At 38.0% G+C, this 24,431-nt stretch overlaps 1 protein-coding gene across 2 annotated transcripts in view; it reads right to left on the bottom strand.

Moving 5' to 3' along the window:
* TEX10 (testis expressed 10) overlaps window positions 1-21,634 on the bottom strand; it is a 54,115-nt gene extending 32,481 nt beyond the window's left edge. For both annotated transcript variants that reach the window (XM_010162215.1, XM_010162216.1), the window contains exons 1-8: window positions 21,455-21,634; window positions 19,923-20,629; window positions 13,907-14,150; window positions 11,724-11,836; window positions 8,303-8,541; window positions 6,085-6,220; window positions 974-1,149; window positions 410-569 (exon numbers count right to left, since the gene is read on the bottom strand). In XM_010162215.1, coding sequence (XP_010160517.1) covers window positions 410-569; window positions 974-1,149; window positions 6,085-6,220; window positions 8,303-8,541; window positions 11,724-11,836; window positions 13,907-14,150; window positions 19,923-20,629; window positions 21,455-21,634 — 1,955 coding nt within the window. The remainder of the gene's footprint in view (window positions 1-409; window positions 570-973; window positions 1,150-6,084; window positions 6,221-8,302; window positions 8,542-11,723; window positions 11,837-13,906; window positions 14,151-19,922; window positions 20,630-21,454) is intronic.
* Between the last annotated feature and the right edge of the window lie 2,797 nt (window positions 21,635-24,431).

Raw genomic sequence — 24,431 nt, 5'->3', positions numbered from 1 at the left:
TGTCAGGTCCGGCTGAAAAGTCTGTCCCCATCTTTCTTACAGGCTGCCTTTAAGTACTGAAAGGATGCTCAACACTGTGTAGCCTTACAGGTAACTGACAGCATTTTGTTGTCAGGCACTGGAGAAAAAATCAGACAGTGTAAAGACAGGAACAAAGTAAAAGGCTAGGAGTAAAGTTTGACGGAAGCATTAACTTTCTTCATGATGGCAATTCTTGCACACTATATGGACTTTTTTTTTTTTTCAGTGCAAGTCAGTAACAAACTTCACACTCAATGAATAAATGTTCATACTTGGAGTTTTTTGTTTGGGTTGGGGGTTTTTGGAGGGCTTTTTTTGGTTGTTTTTTGTTTGGTTGGTTGTTTGGGTTTTTTTTAAAGCAAACAGAAAGGCACATGGAGGGTGTTACCTCATGTGGAGTATCCCGATGAGGGTGGCCGCCAGGTCGGAGGACATCCTGCCCATGATGCAGCAGCGGCTGAGGCAGGCGAGCAGGGTGAAGTAGACCAGCTGCACCAGCCGCCGCTGGGCCTCGGCCGGCAGCAGCACCAGCGTGCCCTCCAACGGATCTGCCGGCACACAGACAGGCGGTCAACATGCTGACATCACTTTGCCTTCAAACACACACACACTGCTGCACTTCCTAACAATGCCCTAGCATCAGCACCTCACTCTAAACACTCCAGCAATCCTGCAGGGACCCCGCTCTTTTCTAAACACTCTTATTTGTACAGCGCTTGCTGAAGGGAGGACATTATAACTAATGTTTTTTACATTTTAATGTTTTCCTAAAGGCTAAAGTGACACACCTAGTTCATTTTAACCTTTATTATAAGGGACTAAACCAATCTCTGCCCCTGCCCCAACACAAAGACTATACATTCAGCTGGGAACCACCAGTATTTTCCATATGTTGCAACTTCCCTGCCAAGCGATGAACAAAATTCACTATGCTGTGATGTAAAAGTCTTACCATATATTCGAGCAGCAGTGGCTTGTAAACTTTGTAATAATTCCTTGTTCGAACGAGAAGCAGCAGAATGAATGATATCAATCAGCTGATTTGAAAGCTCAGGGTTTCTCAAGCCGAGCAAAGCAAGTTGCTGAGGTAAGCCAGCCAACCAACGAGACAGAACTTTACTTCGACTTCTAAAGAAAGACGGAAAATTAGTTGAGGGGAAAAAACCAACAACCACCAATCACAACAACATAAACCCCACAAACTTACTCTTTCCAATCTTGACTAAGTTGCTTTAACGTAAGGTACAATTAAATTACAATAAACTGCAATACTGTGATTTGCTCAGAATATTTCACCAGAAGATCTGAGCACATTGGTGTGCTACTACGCGGTCACATCAGAAGTATTTATTTGATCCATAGGTTTTGCACTGTGTATTTTCAACTCTTTCAGAAACTATTTGTGTGAACTGACTGTATGCTAAGAAAGCAACATTTCCATTTATCATTAGCTTTATTAGTTTGTATTTAATGACTTATGAGTCAGGCTGAAAAGCTATGACACTGTTACACCCTCAATATCACTGAACCCCCCAATCAAGCTACTACTCTTTATACTAGACTTCCAAATTCAATTCTACTTTCGCTGATATCTTGCTTGTCAAATCAGACACCTCTTAAAGCAGAATGAAAATCCAGAACTGGTGGTACACAGCACCAAACAATGCTATTAACAAAGTGTTTTGCATCAGACACTCTCAGAAGGCTACCACGTTGGTAATACGTGATGTGCCCATATGTACATGCTAGCTTCTTCCTGATTACCTGCTTGTTCTTCACGTGCTCACATATTAATTCCAAGCAAATGGCTGCATAATCTTTCCAGGGACCGAGCCATGGCTCATCAGCCTGAAATCCCCCAGATTCTCTTCAAGATGCATTAACAGCAGTCTTTTTCCAGCCATACAGAACCTCCCACAGCCACCACGGTTTTTCATGGATGACAAGCAATGGTCTCATTTTCATGAGACAGCTTCCTCAGCACTCTCAGGTATACCCCTGCACATCTGGCCCATGGATTTCACTACATTCAGCTGATCTGATTCTTCATTCGCTAAATTTAAAGAGGCTTTTTACCTAAGATACTAACTTTTTCTGCCAGAATGTCTAGCTCTCTATTGTCTCTACCCAGAGCCTCAAGCAAGCACAACTGAGGAGTTTTGGCCACTTCGAATATGAGTGGAAGGAATCTATAGCTTAGGCTGCCCTTGCAGCTCTTAGATTTGGGCTTTCTTGGGTATAAGTAACAACAAATAAAGTCAACTTAATGAGGTATCAAATGACCAAATTAATCAAATTATTACAATACTGCCATGCACCTCTTGCTACAGCTTAGCATGTTTAAAAATTACACCTGCTTCTTTTCTCCCACAACCTTAGTACACAGGTAGCATATAGAAGGAGAAAGAGCGATCACAGGCTTATCATTTGCAACTATCTGGTTGAATTTTACATTTTAGAAAAATCTCATTAGTTGCTAACTGCAACAATTTTTGTTTTGTACAAATAAATGCTCTTCCCTCTTCTACCATTCCTCACGTAATCCAGTTCTTCTGGTTTATTCTCATTTCCTCTGTTCAGGCAATGCTTCTGAACTATATGTCACCAGAAAGTTCTTATTGGCATGCTCCTGCTTTGTGTGCTGGTCATTAATGGTAACAAAAAGCTTCAAGAGAGCTCCAAGGAACTGTATAAGCAGATTCTCTCCAGTTTTACCACTCCCACTGTTGTCACCTCTGTTCTGTATCCCACTATACACAATCCTATTCTTTAAATGAGATGCAATCTTTTATACCAAATCCAGATTGCATTACCTGCCTTTAAAGGTAATAGCCAAAGTTCTTACTACCTGCATTTTCACACACCAGTTCTCTCAAGTCACTGGAATATAATTTACCTAATCCTCCTCTTTTGCATTCATTTGACAGCATTCAACTCAATTTTGTTTACAGCACTGTTCCCACATCTGAGGACTCTGACTAGCCCTTGTGTTTGACATGAATTATAATCATCTTTATTGAAAAATGTGACAAGATACTATTTATATTGAAGGACAACTTGAATTTATCCTAATTTCAGACCCACTTCTTCCCTCATCCTATAGTGTGATAGTTAAAAAGCTTTTGCTATTTTCAGATCCTATGAAACGAATAATGCAGCATGACATTTAGGAATTGCTATTTCTAACCTGCTTGTCAGAAAAACAGGAATGAAACTGGTTTGTTTTTCAATTTCTTTTTATCATCTTTCTCTGCAACTGCTGTTAACCATAAACACCCCCTAAAAGCTGGTCAGGAAACAGAAAAAAAACTTGGACAAGCTCTTCCTGAGCCTAAGACACATTTTCATTTGCATTTATAACTTGATTCTCCAGACCTCCTCCCCCATTCCAATCAATTGGCCTGTTCATACTTCAGAGAACTGCACTAACTAGGTTTCTCTCTTTCCTTTAAATGTTTTTGGTGATAAGCTTTACAACTTCACAACCTCCATTATAGATCTGTCTTTATTTATCATTTCTAGCTCCAATGGAAACAACCTTACAGACCAATCCTATCTTTCATGGGCTACAATTTCTGTGACACCCTGGCTTATCAAATCAAGTATCATTTAGAAACCAAAAACATTTCATCAGGTTACTACTGAAGTGATGATTACATGAAAGAAGCTGCCGAGTGAAAATCAAGAAGTTCAAAGTAGGTCTTTGAAGGTGTAGACAAAAGTAGCATAATGATGATAAAAATTATTTCATTTTCAAAAGACCTGACAAAAACCCTCAACAAAAACTTTTTAAGGAAAACAAGTATCTATGACATAAGAAGGAAGGGACTTGCACACATAGATTGTGTTTAATGGTAGGAAAAGCCTAGAGAAGAGACAGGTGAAGTGGGTGAGTGAGGTAGGCTCAACAGAGGTCTCAAATCACTTGACATGAAAATGGTGGATAAGAATAAAATATTCTGGTGGGTGCTGATATCAAATTAAGCTAGAAGGAGCCAGGATCAAAACAAACAAAAGGAAGTGGGTCTTCAGACAGCTGAGCTTTGTCACTCCTTGTCAAAGGATGCTGCAGCTGCTCTTGATTCAGATCAGTCCAAGGAATGAACAGACAAGCTCATGGAAAAGACATCCACTGAGTGATACCAACATGCAGAAGTTCTGCACAGTGAGGAAGTACACACTTCAAATAGTTGGAAGCTGAGAGTACTGTGGAAAAGTAACTCTTGCCTTCTCCCTACAGCATCTCACCTCAGTCAGTGTAGAAGGCAGGCTATAAGGCTAAATAGCCTTTTAAGTCTCTACCAGTATGTGCGTACTTACACAAACACTGTATATGCATATATACACACACAATGACTATGCATATGTGTGCAGCGATTAGGGGTGAAGATAACTCATATCAAGTCCAAAATATTAATTCTGAACCTTGTAATAAATCAATCAAGTTTTCTTCCACAGTGCAACAACAGACCAAAAGCTCATACCTAGCCTTTGAACCAGATACACTTAAAAAATAAACAGCTTCACCTAAACGTCCTTGGAAAATGTTCCAACATGAATTCCGCTCCTCTTATAGACTGCTCTTGACAAGCTCTGATGGAAAAAAAAGTTAAAAAAAACCGAGGAGAGCAGTCACAGGAGGGCTGAAAGAGCTATGATGTCATACTGGAGCAACAGGAATGTCATCCAGGATCTATTGCGCAGTCTACATCTTGAAGAAATGAAAAAACCCACTTGTTTCTAAAGGAAAAAAATAGATCAGTAGAGTACACAAACATTATGTTGCCTTAAAAAGTCAGACATAAGTGCATTTATCCTTTTTGCAAAGAATTTGAGATTTTATTCTTCTGTTACTAAAAATGTCACAGTTCCATGTAGAAGACTAAGAGGAACAGCAAGAAAACTACTGCTATTTGTGATGTCTAAAGATGGCAAGTTAAAGCTTTCTAGACAGTTAGACGATTACATGAAACTGGATGGGATGCTCAAGACTTCCAGGTAAGTACAGAAAAGAGTGGTTATGTAACCTCAGGGAAATTAGCCAGTATGAAAAAGATCTCTTTGTCCGCTCTGGGCGAAAACAGGTGGAAAATGGGATACTTCCTAACCTTTTTGTCTTGTCTTTCAAATTCCCTACATTTTTTATAACGTTCATAGGGTAGTGTTTGATATTTCTGGCTGAAGATCAAATTACATATACTCAGGCACTACCTCAATATAAGATTTAACAAAGCAAAGGAGCTGCAGAAGAAAATTTTCCCAAAGCTTGACTCTGCTAGTGGATACCAGTACCTCTGGAGTCCCTGATTTGATTTTTACCTAGTAGAAGAAACAGGTATCATAGGTATGACCTCACGTCCCTTTGCAATTCTCAAACAACGTAGGATTAATGCAGCCAGATCTGCGTTTAAGGATTTTATGTAGCTGGAACCAGATGACTTCTGGAAAAGTTAAGACTTGGAGACAATCTGGAGAAATCTTAGGATGAAAGAATGTACTAACAGCAATATAGAGAATAACATCCTATTACTTGAAGAAAGCCAGATATCTAATAAATGCATGAAACTGGGAACCCAAGAGGACAAGAATATTTTCTCTGTAGGATCATTCACCCAAAACAAAAAATATTCTTCTTAAAGAAAGTAAGTACAAAAGGGTAGACATGCACTACCAGAACCACCAAAGGCACTAAGTCACAAGTCCACGACCTCAGGCTGAGGTAATGGAAATGCTGCATGGCTATAGCTGCACTATCCTGACACACCTACTGACTACCACACAGTCAGTAACAACGAGCTTGCAGCAACGTACTTCAAGTTATTTTTAAATCATTTAGATCTGTCTAGTACTTACGTTAAGAAAAAAGACAACTAAGCTAATACACATCTCAATATCACAACTGACAGAGAACCTAAAGTTTCAAATTTCAGTGACACAGTGCCAAAACAGATTCAGAATGAAGTTTTATAATATTGACACAAAAATTCTGTATTCCAACTTCTGAAATAGATATAAACAAATATACTATGTTGACATGAGAAAGAATGCATAAATGGTTTTTACCTGATTCTTTGAGTCCTTAAATCTTCTTTTTGGTAAACTCTGCTAAAAAATTTCAAAAGCAATGTACGAACAGGAAAGAGGAGGTTCCTTTGCTGGTATAGTGTATATACTGCTTTTATCAAGGGTTCTGTTGCCACTAGAAAGAAAATATATAAAAACCTGAAATACTGATTCTTAATATTCTGATTTTATACATACACATACACAGAAGAGCTATAATCTCTATATGCAACTATCTACATTTAACTCCACAGGGAAGTACCAAAATGTTTTAAAACAACTACTGGCTAGACTTCTAAATCACTGAAATAACACCTTCTTGTGCAGCTTGTGAAAGAGCCACACAAACTAACAGAGACCACACGTAAGGAAAAGCTTCAGACCTTCATGAAGACAAGACAGCGCACAGGTTTGTGATGTAAATGACAATGAATAAAGTCCCGCTTTCCATTGCTATCCCACATCCTTTTCCACTAGTGCAGTAACCTCACATCAATCTCCTACTCCCCACTTCATCTTCACCCAAATTTCACTGTAACGGTGCCTCCAGTTTTCCCTATACCATCCCCTTCTCCCTGTAACATACATCAGCCTTATCAGTTCTCCAGGTCTTTGACCCAGCTGGCTCCAAATCACATTTGCTGATTAGCCAGAAAATAACATACCTTGAGAGGCCACTGGCAAGCCACTACAAGGAGAACTGCTAAACTTGCACTGCAACCTTTTCTGCTCTGAAGCTCTCATCAGCTATACATTATCACTAGACTTAAAACAATGTATGAAAGTTCTACCCTTGTGCCAAAGTTGGCTAAAACCAGCCAGCAACTGCAGAAGTTATTATAGTAGACTGTGAAACAGACCAAACATTTTCTTTGGAAACCAGATTAAATCACAGGATGTAAAAATTAACAAGGCGTGAAAAAAAAATCATACAAGTACCTGAATTCAGAGAAGACAAGCCTGGAAACAATCGGGAAGCATCTCTTAAGAGATATGAAGGGTATGAGACCTGACAATTTGCCTCAGAAGAGCTTGGGCTCCCAATGAATTAACTTCTGTCAAGATATACTTAAGTAGCAGCAATCACTTCATTACCTTCATAAATCAAGCCTGGGAAACCTTTGCCTTTCCATTCAGGTGTACAGAGCAGTCTTAGTAAATTTCTTATTCAAAAATAGACATAATTTTGTGTTCCACACTGAAGAGAGCTACTTCTGCTCACAGAGGCATTAAGAATGTTCCATACTAAAAATTATTCCAGATCTAGTCAGGGGTTGGTCTTCATCAGTAAAACTCTTATGAGGGAACATTAAGTTATCAAATAGGCATTCCCACTAAAAGACACACCGTAAAAAGCACCTGCAATGGCACAGTCATACTCAAACCTAATGTAGGGTGTCATTTAGAACTTGAAATCTAATGTATTTGTCAAGAGAAAAATACATCAAATATCAGAATGGATTTGAATTAAGATAAATTATTAAGTTCTCATCGAATCAGGAGTTTCAACTTACTCAAGTCCCATACTCTTCAGGTGAAGATTCATCTTGGAACACTTGCTTATTCTTAATTGAGTAACAGTTATATCTTTATGTAGTTTTTAGCTAATTAATGAACCATTAACTGAACAAATATAAGAAATATATATTCTAAGCGTGTAGAATGTTCAGCCACTTCCCAATAATTCCCTGTGATACATTTAGTAAATCAGGTCCTACTATTTGCATTGCTTCATATGAAGAGGACAAATTTAAAAACAGAAGCACTTTAAAAATATATTCTTAAAAAGTAGTTCTTAAAAGGTCCACAGTATACAGACTTCCAAAATGCAGCCAAAGTCCTCATAATTTTTAACATATTTCAGTTTTAACTGGCCCATGGCAAGGCTCTTTCTGAAGTGACTGAGTGTGCCCTTTTCATTACCTGAAGAAAAATTATCAAAAATACCACTATCAGGCAAACTGCTGCTAAAGTCACACCTGAGAGACACAAGAAAGGAGGAGACCTCCTAATTACAGAAAGTAGGTCCAGAGTCTGATCAAGCCATTTCCAATGCTACACAGGGATATGACCATGAAATCTAATTCACCTCTACAGACAAAATACATTACGATGTAACAACTGAGGATATAAAATGAAGTGACTTGAAAATGCTAGAATAACTCAAGCTCTTTGTCAGTGCATAAATTTTGCTTTTCAGAAACTACTCATGTCTTACCCTTGTTTTGCTGTATTTGCATTAGTCTCCAGGTCACACCAAGCAATCTGTTCACCTGCTTGCTGTTCAGCTTGCTGCCATCCTGAAGAGTATCTGTCACAAATTTCCTTATCATGTCCAGCCAACCAGAATCCATCTGAAGTGTTGAAGTGCTTGCTAGTGAAACCATTATGTCACACAAGGTTAAGTTCAGTAAAAGATGGTCTACGCTGTTTGAGGATGTCATACAATACTTGTTGCTAAGGGGGAGGGCAGAAAAAAGAAAAGAGAGAGCTTTCAAAAAATATGCAGTACTTTGGAAGAAATTATAGCATGTAGAAAAAATATTCCAAGTTTTAAAGCAAATAAACATTTTAAAAGTCTCCATATTTAGTATATGAAGTACTGAAAATTTTTGTTCTGCAACCAAAATGTTTATTTCTCATATTTATAGTCACAGCAACAATCAGAGCTCTAAATTGTATCTCTATGGCTCGTTTCTCCTGTTTGACAGATATACTTTGGCCCAGCAGCACTTTCAGGTGACTGAAACCAGTAACAGAAGAACAAAAAAAAAAGTTAATCCTTAGTTTCAGTCCCTTCTGTGTTTCTTCTGTGAGGAATCACATGGATTTTTGTCATCCTCACATAACAAAAAGCACAATGAGCAGCACAGACAAATCCATTTATGTACTTTTTTTTAAATTCATGTGGAATCAGAAACATTTTTCAACATCAATATTCTGTAGGACCACCCTGTTGCCCTACAGAGGTTTGAAAGCCAAAATTAAGGGATATTGAGAAAGGAATCAAGGGTACTGCAGCTCAACACATAATGCTAGAACTTCTCTACTTGCTGATTATTCACTCACAGTATAAAAAAAAAATCACAGTATTTACCTAGAGAAAGCTGCACAGTATGAATGCCTATATTCATAACAAAGTAGAACTATGAAAATGAAATAACAAAAAGCATTTTAACCTGCACTAATGTAGGTGTAGTCATCCTTCAGTTCAGAGCCAGCCACTACAATATGAGCAAATAAATCTCAACCCGTAGACATCAATTACACATGGCATCAATGCAAGTAACATTTTCGTGTTCAGAATAGATACCAAGCACTATCTGTAGTACTGTGCTAAATTTCTGCAACATTTTGCAAACTGGAGAAGGAAAGAAGCCTCAAAATGCCATGCAAGGTTTCCAAATGCAGGCCTTCATACAGCTGAATAACCACATACTGTGATGGGTGAGCAACTGGCTGAGGGGCCGAGCTCAAAGGGTTCTAGTCAATGGGGTGACATCGGGCTGGTCACTAGTGGGGTCCCGCAGGGATCCATCAGGGGGCTAGTGCTCTTTAATGTCTTCATCAATGACTTGGATATAGAGCTTGAAGGACTGCTACCAAATTTCACCTGTGACATGGCCACATCTGGAATATTGTGTCCAGTTCTGTTTCACATAACAAAAAGACTGGGGAATGAAAGGCTGGAGAGCAGCCCTGCAGAGAGGGACCTGGGGGTTCTGGTCAATGGCAAGTCGAACGTGGGCCAACAGTGTGTCCTGGCTGCCAAGAGAGTCAACTGTGTCCTGGGGTGCATCCAGCACTGCACTGTGAGTCGGTTCAGGGAGGTGATCGTCCCGCTCTGCTCTGCACTGGGGCAGCCTCACCTCCAGTACTGGGGGCAGTTTTGGGCGGCACAGTATAAAAAGGGTGTAAAACTACAGGAGAGTGTCCAGAGGAAGGCCACAAAATTGGTGAAGGGCTTAAAGTGGAAACCATATGAGGAGAGGCTGAAGTTGCTTGGTATGTTCAGCCTGGATAAGAGGAGACTGAGAGGAGAAGTCATCACAGTCTGTAACTTCTTCACAAGGGGAAGAGGAGGGGCAGGTGCTGATCTCTTCCCTCTGGTGACCAATGATAGGACCAGAGGAAGTAGCAGGAAGATGTGCCAGGGGAGGTTTAGGTTGGACATTAGGAAAAGGTTCTTTGCCCAGAGGGTGGTGGAGCACTGGAACAGGCTTCCCAGGGAGGCAGTCATGGCACCCAGCCTGACAATATTCAGGAAGCATTTGGACAAAGCCCTCAGACATGTGGTCTGAATCTTGCAACTGTCCTATGCTAGGGCAAGAGTTGGACTTGATGATCCCTGTGGGTCCCTTCCAACTCACAACTTTCTATGATTCTATATTGGTAAGCAAGGAAAAAAGCTATTTTTATTTTCATGGCACGAAGCTAAGTTCCCAGAAGTCTTGAAGTAATAGCCAAATTAAAACCACAAAAAAAGAGTTTCTCCTGCATGTATCCAACAACATATTTATTTTAAAGTTTAAGAATGGGGCAAAACTTAGCAGCAGAATGAAGGAGGATCAACAGAAGTATGGTTAATTAAGGTTATAAGACAAGATGTATTGCCTAACTACTAATTCAGAGATTTCCAGTTTCAAGGAAGGGTCTTAGGTAAAAACCTGGAAAAGCAAAACACCTTTTGGCTTTATGAACTGAATGGGTAAGACTCAGCTGAAATGAAAGCATTTAACAAAGAGCCATGCTGTACCTCTGATCCATGTGGCCTTCCAGGAAGGGAAAATGCAACAGTCAAAATATCAAATAGGATTTCAGCCTCAAGTATACTCGCACCATGGTAGACCCTTAGTATAAAAAGAGCTGCTTCTAATGCTACAGCTCAAGTAGTAGTGGCACAGTTTGCAAGTATTTGAAACCAAGAAAGTCACTGGCTGACACCCATTGTACATACACTAGTGTTTTATATGGACTGCAAGAATGACTCCAGAACAGACTTTGCTTGAATACAGTCTCACATCTGAGAGCTGTAAGGGGAGACAACCTGCTACTGGTCTGTACCAGAACAAAACTGGCACACCCACTCTGCCAGCTCAATAGTGAAGAAACATGCGAGTGTTTGACTTCTGTTCCAGTACTGCTTTGCCATACAGGACAGGCACAATGTGTCCTATCTCCCCTTCTACCTGTATCTATCCAGCCCTGGAATACAACTATAGAATAGATGTGGGTGAAAAAAATATTTTAACTATTTTTGATGTAATTCAGCAGTCAACTGAAGAAAACATGCAGAAATATGAAACTAGTCAGACTAACACAAATCACCTTTTAGCAATATGCAAGTTCTCAACCACACATTCAATAAAATATTTCAATTTCTCTAAGACAGCATTTTAATTTCTATTGGAGGCTATTCACATTACTTCCTAAACAATAGTTCTACAAAGAACAACCAAAACTTCGCAATTCAAAGCAATGCTACCTTCCTATAAAAACTTCTCTAACAGATCTTCAAGGAACATACAATAAAAAGTTTTCTTTTCCAACATTAAAAACTTAACACTGGATAAAGCATGTGACTCATTGTCTCACTTATGAAACTGAAAACTGTAACATGACACTGATTTTATTCTCACCCTTTGCAAGAATCTTTCTTTTTGTGCTTTACTGTTTCTTGTAAAGAGTAAGGAAAATGACGCATGAAGTGGTGCTTGAAATCAACAAGGTAATTCATTCGAAGCCACAGCTCCTGTTAAGGAAAGCAGATGAAAGACAGAAAAAATGGTAGTAAGTGAAATACATCAATGCAATCATTTTCCAAAATCCATTACTGGAATCAATGAAAACCAGGAACTTTAGCTTCCATTTCCAAGTTTTCATACATATTTACTTTCAGACATAAATGTGAAGTCTTGTGCATGAACCTGAAGGCCCACAAAACAAGGAATTAAAATTGTAAGACAAAATTGAGTGACAATATTTAATCCAAACTCAACCAATATATTTTCTTAGCACATATTAATGTGGGTATATGCAATATTAAACCAAGTGCATTACAGATGTGAATTGAAAGTACTTTTATATCAATTTATCAGGGTTCTTAAAATCAGAATGAACTCTGATTTACTTGCAGTGACTGTCCAGGTTTTCTGTTGAGACTTATTCTGACACTGCCTTCATTTTTTGCCATCATCATTGTACTTGTAATTCAAAGCCTGCTGACACAAAATGTTTTCCAGTAGAAAAGCCATCCTTACAGAAAAAGGATTTTTTTCAGTATTTAAAAATTATTTTACTTTGTGGGTTAGCAGACACTCAGTCATCATTCCACAAACTGTCCAGCAGAATACATCACAAAAAAAGCCTTAACTACTACCAAAGTGGTCAGGCAGAATAAACTTTTTGATATCCAAGTATTAAGAACAGACAGTGACCATTAAAATTATTTCAAAGATTAACAGGTTTCCCACTAGGCATGTTCACAGTGGTTTTCCAAAGTGTCTCTAATAACCACTTTGGCCTGCAAGCCCAAGGGCTATTAAGGAAGAAAAGCTTCCATTTTCAAACTGAGCCATTTGAATGTATTTTATATTAAGAGGTGACTTAAGGAAAAATAAAAGGAAAAATACGATAAACAGTTTATTTTATCTAAAACACAATATGTTCAAAAAAAAGTTTATGGACACAACATTTCCTCTTCCACTCCCTCAAAAAAAAAATTAACCAAAAACCTCCTAAGGTCATAATGCAAATGCAAGTAACTGAACCAGCTACATCTTGGCACAGGAGCACTCCTTTCATGTGACCGAAATGTGGGCACCCTGTGGCTACAGGCAGCAGCTCTGCAGTGCCCTAAAGGAAAAGGTCGGGGGCAGCAGGCTGCCACAGGTATTTACCCAGCCAGCAGCCTGCCTTCTGCCTGCTTCCAAGATGCCGTCTAGAAAAGATGAAAGGGGAACAGCGTGTTTTGTTTGGACACACAGAATCCATCCCTCAGGCTGTGTATGCTGGGTAATTCTGGTCTAATGGAATGATTCCACAAATGATTTCCAATAATTATTCTATACATAAATTATTGTTTAGCAAACAGATCTAGTCCTACAGACAGGTAAAACAAAGAGCTGTCAAGACATTGCTGCAAACTGCTCTTAATAGCTGAAATAGAGAGAGAAGCATGTTCTTTTTCCAGTTTGCAAAATCTTTGGAAAAGTAGCAAAAGCTACCAAAAAAAGCAATTAACTTATTAAAGTACAAGACAAAATCATTAGGGGAAAAAAAACTTCAAGAATGTTTTCCAAAATTCTTATTGAGGTTTTGATTTGATGTCTTATGATACTACCAATCATGACACAACAATGTAGGTTGCACCAAGCAATTACAGGATCTCATACCACCATTGCTCCCTACCTTCTGAAGGAGTTTAGACTTGGTTTGTCCATTTCCACCCTCACCCCTGTAAAATTTTTCAACGCATGTAACAAAACAAGAAAGAAACAAGTCCGTTCTGCACTCTATTCCAGAGGTTATCTGGGAGACAAAATGCTCCTCTTCTCCAACACCACTTTCAGTTTCAAAAGCTTTTGTGCTGCAGTCTGTCAGGAAGGACTCCTGGAGACTATCGGTGAACTCATTGCTCAGTTCCGACAGGTTCTTTTCTAGAGTAAGAGACCTGACAAAATCCAAACTCAAATTCTACTCAAAATCCAGGCTTTTTTACACTTAATAAAATACTGCCACTGCTTCCAATCAGCAAATCCCTAGTTTCTGATCAAAACAAAATGAACTGTCATTATTATGGCATAGATCATTTCTCCCTTACCATTTTGTACGTTTCATCATGTCGCTTCGTGAGTTTCCACAATAAATGTATTATACTAAGCACTTGCTGCATAAGCTGCTGAGATTCTGATTCCAAAAGGTTTCCAAGAATAGGAGCTGATTGTGCAGGAGATGCTTCAATCCAGCACTCAATCAGTAAAGGAATTATTATCTCAATAAAACCTTTTAAGTTTTCAGCCGAGGACAGGCCTTTTTCTGCACTGTCCATTACACTTGCCAGAGACCTAAACAAACGACAAAAGCAAAAAAAAAAAAAAGGGAAAAAGATAAATATCACAGCAATTAGAGCAAAACCACTTTCCTGCTTTCTGAATAACAGGAAAAATTACTTTTTAAAATACTTTAAATGTTTGCTTGCTTTCTTGCTAAATATTTCAGAAAGGAAAAAAAGGGAGCTCAAGCCATCTACAACAAACCCGCTCCCCAGTCCCCCTGCAAGTTTTTGCGCTTCTGTAACAGCTTCTTAGATGTCAGTATTTTTTCCCCCATTGTTATATGTAAACTCTATAGAGTGGAGAAATATGATTTGCATTATCATATCACCTTCAACCAACAGGTGTAAACTGACTCAACAAAACAAAAAAAGCTTTAAGTTCCTTGAAGCAAAATAATGAAACTGACTACAAAGTATTGTCAAATGCATGAGGTTTATTACAATTAATAACCATCTCCAGCTATAACAAACATAATGGTTGTTCATATGAATAGGGAAAAAAAAAATATCATTCTGCAAAAATATAACTTTGGTTCCCATATAATGCTCTGGAGAGCAACTAGCTGGAAAATTACTGAAATGATCTGGTAATCAAGTTAAACAAAAATTATCAAAAAATTAAGAGATATATTTTAAATTAAAATAACATCTCCTAGAAAGCAAGAAAACCCAGGACGCTTTTCCCCACCTTCATAACACACTTTGCTTACGTTTCAAAAGGGATTATCAGCACAAATAACCAAATCTGACTCCTGGATAAATTCAGGCAATTTTTATCCATGTTAAAAAGAATGTTCTTTAAACAAAGAAACCCCTGAATAACTCCAGCTAACTTTAAGCAATACAGAAGCTTCTGAAAGGGTTTCCAAATAACAAGAGGCCTTAAAAATAAAATAAAAAAGGAAAAAAGCAACAATAATTTCAATTGATGATTTCTGACAATTGTTTTCCACAATGATTATTTTCTAACTCACAGCAGGGAATTCCTATCATAACTCTAACTTACTAATATAAATAAAATTAGTACCCTGAACCTCCTGTTAAACTCCTTTCTATTTCAGTGATGTTCTCCAAGTGATTTTTCCTTACTTATACACCCAAAATGGGATCTGAAAAACTACTTGCTTTCCTTCCACAGATAGGCAGAGAAGTTCTGTTTACAACTATTTTAATTTCATATTGGATTAAAGAGGTAAAGCAGTTTTTGCTGGTCATCCTGTCATTTCCAAATTATCCAATTGGGTATATTCTTCTATGAAGCTACATTTCTCACACCACTGCAATCATCTATAATACGTACATAACTAAATTTTATTCTGTCATTTCTCTCCGGCTGAAATTGGTATCTCAAGAAAATTACTAAACTGAAACAAATCCACATATTAACAAACTGTAAAAGGAGCAGGAAGAAGACATCTGCAAAGGAATAAAAAGGGAATGGGATACAAATACAGGCTCTTTTTCAATGAAGGCAAGATGGAAGAAAGAATTTAGATCTACATCACAAAATAAAATGGACAAGCAGAAACAGTACTGGTCATGAGAAAAAAATGTCAGTTTTATCTTTAGTACCTACTACAACTATCAGGCATCTTAAGATTTTATAAAGCTTAGCATTAACTGCAGCAACTAATGTATGCAATTTGGTTTATCTGTCCCCTTTTTGTTGCTCTACGTCCCTTCTACATCACAAACACTGCAGTAAAGACATCAGTTTCTCTCAGACTATAAGGTTTAGGGTGAATTGTTCCAACTTAGACATTTAAACCTCAGTCACCTAAACACACAGTAGACAAATATCATCTTCCATTTATAACCACAAAGAATTCTAAAGCGTCACTGGACAAGCCAATTGTTACCAAGACCATAATCTCAATAAAAAGGTTAGGTTGCCCTGTAAATGCCATGCCATGAAAGGACTACACGCTCAGCTGAGATACTGAACTGTCAGCAATTGGCTGAAACAGTTCTGAAGTACTGGCCTTTAAACATTTATCTGAAAATAATACCTGGTGTTACAGCAGAGCTCCAGGATTTGAGCAATCTATTTCTGGAACACACATACAAAAAAATCTCCCCATTAAACAGTGAACAGTGCATGAAACCCGAGAAGTTGGCAACACACACCTGAAGATTCCTGCAAAAGTATAACACACACACACCCAACTATTTCAGTACTTTTACTGAAACAAGTGATGGAAAAAGAAGGAACAAACCATGCCAAAAGGGATACTCCACCCAGCTGCCAAAAGCATTTGGGGAAGAATATTTAGCATAGCTTTCACATATCCCCATCTCTCAAGGTAAGACTCCTCCAAATATTCAAGGTTAACAACAAAAGGGGTAAGTAAAATCTGATTGCTAGTTAGCTGATTGCTAAGGGATGATGACAAAGTATTACTGTGGTCTGTCCAGTATGCTTTGATTAGTGCAACATCCTTAGCAACACAGGTTCACTGGAGCTGGGAGGGTTTCACGTTAAGTGTTAATCTTTTTGTTACGTATCTGTTATGACTATTCTTTAATGGTAAAGCAGCTCTCAAACACTACAAAGGGTATTATCTTCATATCAGTAGGATTAATACTATTGAGTGGAGCTGCAAGATATTTGTGTACCCTTTAAGCTGCCATTTTTCTTTAAAATGCTAATATTATGCTTTAATATTAAAGCATAATATTAAAAGGATCAAACAAAAGAAAAATGTGTAATGTATCTGACAGTAAGAGGACAATGGAAATTCAGCAAAGGAAAGTGTAAAAGAAACAGAAAATAAGGAAAATACTTTCTGCTGCTTAAAATAGGGAAAGTCATTGGAAGTTAACAAGTTTTTATGGCTCAAAGTCTAAGCCAGGTTACTGTCTTCCTTTTCTGTGTGCATTGCCAATTGCAGCAAAGAAACACTCAGTACATCAAGTGAACTGCATGTTCCTTTTCTATCTGATGTACAGGTCACACCATATACATATTTATTCACTATGCTTTGTCTTCGATTTTGGCGTCTCAAGTGGTCTTCGCTTTTCTCTGCAGCTTCATTTTGTTCTTTCTCAGCAGAAACAGAAGCTCTACCATTTCTCTTCAGCACCACTTCCAGTCCAAAAAAAGATCATACACCTCGGTATTACCACATTTAAGTTGTAAAGGCTTTCCATTTTTCCACACCTGAAATGAGTTTGATGCAAAAAGCAGCACAGTCAGTACATAAAGCAGAGGATATATATTCTAACAATCTCCTAACTCATTGTAATCTTTAATTCACACACAAGTATGAAGACCTAACAGAGAACAGTCTTAAAATCTGCATTGTTGAACCATCCAGCATTCCAAGCTCAGAATCTACACCTTTTACTAAACATTAATACTGCAAACTGATTCTGAAAATCACTTTCCATAAACACTAGGTTATCAGTGAGGTGCCATACCTATCCAATGAACTTGCAAGATTAAAAAGATACAGCAACTTTAAAAATTTAGCACACTATTAGTGGTGTTTGGAAGCCTACTTTTTAAAGAACAAAGCTGGAACTTACTTGCAGTATTAGTGATCAGGTCATCAATACATACACACTGCAATTAGTTACTTACTGTTTAGTCAACTCATTATTTATAGTTAGAACTTGACTATTTGTGCATCGACTTTTTTTTAAACAAAAACACATATGCTGTTTGAGATTCTGGGAGTACCCGAGGTGCATTGCAGATGTTTTGCACCTCTTATTAGAAGCAATTTCTGCCCTTGCAGTAACGGCCCCAGCAGAGGCCTGGAAATGCCTGTAAAAGGCACTGGACTTGGAAGAGACAGAATTAAACACTTTCCGAGTACTAGAAAAGATTTTAGTGGCAAATACAAAAGCCACCACAGTAACTTCCCATTTCATGGATATCCACTAAAACAAGCTGTACTGGCCCTTTGTGCAAAATGAATACACCAAAAATAGGCACAACTGTAGTAAAATTATAACATCTTTGTACCTCCTGCAGATGCCCCTTCTCTTTCCATTCTTCTGTTCTGCTGCCATCAGCTTGCTTTCCCAGTCTCCCCCTGGACTGCAGCGATGTTTCCTTCTATTCTTCTGGCTCCTCCTCATGCTTGCAAATGTCTTTTTGAAAGTATTTATAACCACAAGTGGATGAAGATGTTTCACCAAAATCTAGCTCCTCAGAAAAGCGGAATCCAACTCAGGTGACACCAGATGTAAAGTTTATTTTCCTAGACCCTGGATACAATGCATCTTCAGCTATTACAGGGCACGGTATATCCCACGCTGCGTATCATTCAAGGCACAACACAAAGAATCCTCTGATATATGGTGGTCCACAACTGCACGCTTCTGACTGCAGAGATGAAGGCCATAGGACCGTTTTGTGCTCAGCACTGAACCCTTCCCCCTCTCTCAAGTGGGCTTCACTGATCTAATTTCTAACTACAGTTTTACCTGCAGCAGATATTATTGGTCATGACTGAACTCTTATGCTATATTAACAAACACATTTATGAGAATAAGCTGCACATTTTATTTAGCTTAATAAAAATATCCTATACCTACCACAAGTAATATGCTACCTACCAAGAGGAAGTCTAGGAGAGTGGGAATTGAATGGTCATTCGTGCATCTCCACAACAGAAATGAAAAACGTGCTAATTCAGGCCAATATCTGTGTTATTAAAAGAGAACACCTCTTCTTCTGCGCTTCATTCATTCGAAGATATGAGATGGACACAGCAATGGATTAGGCAGTGGGTTTTATACCCTTTTCTGCCACTGGCCTCCTAGATGAATTTGGTGTAACTGTTTTACATCCCTTATTCAGTCACTCCCAGCGGTAAAACAAGGATTGTGGTTTCTCTTCAAACCACCTTGATATCTATGGATTAGAAGTGCTGTGTGACAGGTAAACAGGTTGTTTTTCAAGTGGTCATTCCAGGTCTCTTACCAGCAGGTATTTAACATCTATAGTAATGCATATACATGAGGATGCCAATGTTTTAAAGAGTACCATACAGTGGGGTGGGAGGTTTGAGGAGTGGATGAATCAGAAAGGAGGAAGAGAAACAAAGGTGGTTAGTTATTGCTCCTTTAACTTCACCTCACTTCTATTTAGAGTACTACTAAAAAAACCACAAACCTTTCTGTAACTAAGCACTCTACACTTTCTGCCATATTCATCAAGATGTCTCAGACAAGACGTCTTTTATCCATAGTGAACATATAAACCCGTGAATTGATTAAAAATATCTAGAATTGGAAACTCAACGGAACTTCATACAGCCAGACGCATCTTATCATGCTGCCCTTTTCAAAAGGGGCTATATTCAAAGAAAGTAAAACTCCTAAACACAAGGTAGACTTTTGAAGATAAAAAGATAAAATTTAAGTAAAATTCATAATCACAGTATAAGAAACAAGTTTATGTTTAATGCAGTGAAATTTGCCTGCTTGGCCTATTTGATATCCTGCAACAACCTGCAGTCATCAGTTCACATTTAAAAAAAAAAAGCTAGAGTTGGTCTTCCAAAATGATTATGAATAGCATAAAATAAAGCTTTTATTTGATAATGGGAAAGTTCATGATACACACATAGCACAGTTATCTGCTGACTATTTCCATATTTTCAAGCCAGTGCAGAAAGCCTGCACATTACACTAAATGCCCTAAAACAGGGCCGAGGGACAATCCCACAATAAAAGTTAAACAGTTGTCTGCAACAGCAACAAACCACAGTTTAACATTGTGGTCATATTAATTGCTGATATTAATCCAAATTACATAATGTTTTCTCACCTCAGTCTAAATGATGAGTTGATCTTTGGTCGTAAGCCACCATTTTCAAACAGTTGTATATGTTGCTGATTATTTGCATGGACCTTCCAATTTACACATATGGGGTTCCTCCCAGAATGAGGGCTATCCTTTTGTTCTTGAAGCCCTTCATCCTCTATTTCACTGGATCCATCTACCACTGCTTGGAGGAACTTCTTGAGCCTGGAAAGTACATTCAGCCTCCACTGCTGAGAAGTTACTCTGCGATTTGGGTTAACAGAGAGCATCCAAGAAAGTTTTTCTTTGCTTTTCAGTCTTTTTGACAGTTGCTGGTGAGAAATAAGCTCTACAAAATTCTTCAATAATATACTGCTGCGGTCTGTGAGAAGAGCTGGGTAGGCTTCCAATAAAACGTCCAAGACTTTCAATGAATCTTCCTGAATTCCCTCACTGATATGAGTCATGGCACTGGAGAGATGGGCACTTACCAAAGGGAAAAATGGAGCAATCTGTTCCGCTCTTATTTTCGAAGCTAAGAACTGCAGCAGGTGAACAGCTGCTCCTCTGACACCAGAATCTTTGTCTGTAAACACAGCTGCCACCTCACTTATTATATTTGAAAGGTGTGCATCAATTACAAATGGATACTGAGACAGGAGATCTTTGAGCCCAAGAAGTGCATTATGCTTAACCCCAGGACTATAGTGATGCATCTGTGAAAGCAGATCCTAAAAGGAAAGAAATATATATAATTGTCATCATTATTACTTCAAGCTCTTTAAACTTCCCCACATCTCCCCTAACTTCAGCACATTTTTCTTAAAAACTCCAAAATACAGAAGCTAGTCTTATGATGTACTGCTGTTTTTAACAGCAAAATACATTCAGAACAAATACAGTATTAGCTTAAAGCACAACAATGAACAAATTATCAAAATTCAATGACAGAAAAAACAAGACAACATGACTTGTCCTTCAGGTAATCAGAGACTCCTCATTTTTAAGTTTATGCACAACCCTACTGACTTAACAGAGGGATGATAAAAAAAATATGTCCTCTCACACACTTGTTCTCAAAAGCAGGACTATGAAATCTCAATCTCAACAGCTTTCTTCAGTTTAAGCAGAGAGCTGCAAGAAAGAGAAGACAATGCAAAAGAAGGAAAGCAGAAGCACCACCCAAATAAACAATTTTTTTTTCAAAAAACCATCTCAGGAAGTCTACTTTTTGAAACTGTCTTTAAGTTATGACACAAGACTTTAAAAAAAAAAACAAACATCAATCCTAGTTACTTAAATCAATGTGCAACTCTAGTTTTTGCACTGCTGAAAAATTCTTCCTTGGGTTATATGCTAGTGAAGCAATTTGAGTCACTGAATTCATGGGTGTGCCTATTGTCAAGGACAAAGAGGCTGTGTTCAGATACTCTGCTGGACTTAAGTTTTGGGGGGTTTTTTAATAATTTTTTTTTCCTAAACTCTAGGAAACATAGTAAACCTAGATAAATGACAAGTAATTTTCCATCATTTCAGAATGTAATGTCATGTTATACCTTTATGTTAAGTTTTCTATTTTGTGTAGGAAGCACTCCATCTTCTTTAAGTTGCTCAGGAATTTGTATGGCCTTTGTTTTGAAGGTAGTATCAGTTGCATTCTCTAGTTTAGGCTTTTTTTTCCCAACTTTCAATTTCACTTTCTGGAAATCTTCTTGATGTTTCCTTTTTTTAGTCATACTGATTCTCTGCAAAAAGATATTCACACTCTTAATTTTATTAAATACACTACAAACAAATATTTTTTCCACCAAAGAGCAGCAACTTCCTAAAGCAAAGGCTACTGTTCCTATGCTTTTTCCTAAACTAATGTCCACTCCTGAGACAAGATGCCAGGCTAAACAGACAGGCAGTCTGATCCAGTACAGCTGCTATTCCAGCATCCAGATAACATTCTGCTGCTCCTCTGGCTGTCTTTGCTCTGAGAACTACTATACTGAAATAGATCGATTAAGCAGCTGCATCTTCCACTGCTCTATCAGATCAAGTTGTTAGTTTTGCTTTGCTTTAAAAAGTTCCTGCCAATAAAGTAACTTTTTACATAGTTGACTCTTGTCAAGCCAAAGGAGCTCAGTGAACTGTTTAATTTAATTTGTACATTGTTTATCAACTCAATCATTAATAGCACACAGTCTGCACAGGTAAAATCATAGGTTTAATCAGAACTTCACTGATAACAGCACTATACAAGAATCTAAGAAAACTTCCACTACACACACTGAAAAGCCCAGCCTGTGCATTTTAAAAAACAATCATGAGAAAGAAGGGGCGGGCGGGGGCACATTTAAATGGGCACATATAGAGTAAAAAGAGACTGAAAAACTAAGTCATATTTAATAAGGCATAAAAAACCAAGGTAGTAGGAGCAGCTATACTTAGAAGTAGCACAAACATACTAAAATAGATGTACAATAACGAAAAGAAATTTAAACCCACACTTCTGTTTCTGAACGACCTTTTGGCTTTGACTGTACTTTCAGCTGTACTGATAAAAGCATCCTTAATTCTACCAGATTAAAAAAACCCAAAAAACCAAACAAGTCACCAAAACCCCTGAACAAACACTACACCACAGGTTCCCTTATTTAATTTTCCTTCTGTTGATCTCCATACTTCTAAATTCATTCATAACAAAACTTTGAGAAGCTGCTGTCACAACACTCAACACCACACACAAATTGCACCTGGATTTCTGTTAACTAAAACCACAAATCCATGGTCTGATGACTCCTAGAAGTGGCTGTAGAGATTACTTGCAATTTAAAAGGGGGAAAGGGGAGACAAGCACAAAGCCATTATAATTTAGAGGTTTAACACTTCACAATATTCTAATGATAACGGGTAATTTATAGAGCTAGAAATCTGAATGCTTCCAGATCTCACTGTACATAGTATTAAAGTCCATGCTGTAGGTACATAAACTTTTTGTTTCTTCTGTCTTACAAACTACTGAGTAACTAGGTTTTGCACATTCTTAGTATCTAAACTATACAAAAAAGTTACAAACACAGTATTCAAATTTTAAAAACCAAACTAATTAAAAAAAGAAAAAATAACAATACAGTTGACTAAACCCAGAAATTTCTTATTAAAATTATTCTTCTATAGTGGATATGATCATCACTCACTTTAGAAAACAGAATTCTATAGTTCATTTTCCCAATTTTCAAACTGTAAATTTGTGCTGTATTACAGTATTTCATATAAACACCATCAGGATAATCACTAAAGAATGTCTTAAATTCAATTGTAATTTTCTACTCTTTTAAAACAATTTAAACGACTGATTATACAAACATTTGGCTATAACTTAATTTCTGCTTTTTACATGCTAGCTTAAAACAGCTATATGCAAGAACACTTTAACTGAAATGTAAATTTAGCATAAGTAACCTATCAGCTGAAAAGGCTTTAAAAAAACTTGGGGTTTGGTGCCAAAATAAAAAGGTCCTTTAGTGTCCAAGTATAACAACTAAGGTTTTATAAGCTTCTGATTTTTACCATATGCATCTTTTAGGAAAGAATTACAAAAAGATTTTCACAGTTTGACTGCAAGACATACAGAAATAGCTAGAAGCTTTTGACATGAGTCTTACTTCCACTTACAAAGCCTGCTTTAGCGGAGATATTTAGGAAGCCTCACTCCACAAGATGAAAGGTTCAGCTTCCAATCAGCATTAAAAACTTTACAATACAGGTGTGCCCACACCCAAACAAAGTCAATTAAGTTCTTTGAAAGGAGGAGGCTTACACAATATACTTTCTCCTACTAAAACAAAGCAGTACAGTTTATCTCGCAATGTGTATTTTGGAAGTAAGTTACTGGAAATCTAAACTTATCAATTTCCAATTCATACCTACTATGCTAAATCACAGATAAAATAGTTACAAAACTAAAGCCATGAAAACACCACAGTGTTTCTGTAATGAGACATTAAGCAAAACTGTATACAGCTTGTGAAGTTATGTAAATATTTTCATGAAACTTCTTGCTGAAACAACTGTTTGCCTTCTGACTTCAACTGTCTTTTCATCAGCTGGCCCTCCTCCAACAGGAACGAGCTAAGTGCACCTCACAGATTATGCACTAATACAGTTTACCATCCAAACCATTAAAACAACCACAAATCAATACCAGTTCCCTTTCGCACGAAGCGGTACACACCACTTCTCAGCAGCTGCTTCGGGCGTCACTCGGCCATCCTTGCACCAGGCTTAGGGAAACAGAGAGGAACCAAAAGGCACGACCGTTCCACCTGTAACGTGCTCCCTGGCAGCTCCTCAGGGCCGAGCCCTCAGGGGACCGGGCTGACAGCGCACTCACACGCTCAGGCAGCCAGAAAAAGCCTGAGAAACCAGCAGGCGAGGGACGCGCCCCAACTGCTCGCGGCGGATTAAGATTTCCACCTGGGCGAGCTCTCTCCCAGCGCAGGGCAACACTTACCCGCAGGCTCTCTCCCAGCGCAGGGCAATGCT

This window comes from Antrostomus carolinensis, unplaced genomic scaffold (genome assembly GCF_000700745.2).
Source record: "Antrostomus carolinensis isolate BGI_N321 unplaced genomic scaffold, ASM70074v2 scaffold12602, whole genome shotgun sequence".
Taxonomy (NCBI): domain Eukaryota; kingdom Metazoa; phylum Chordata; class Aves; order Caprimulgiformes; family Caprimulgidae; genus Antrostomus; species Antrostomus carolinensis.
Note: the sequence above shows the minus strand (reverse complement) of the source record. Positions and strands in the feature narration are given on the sequence as shown.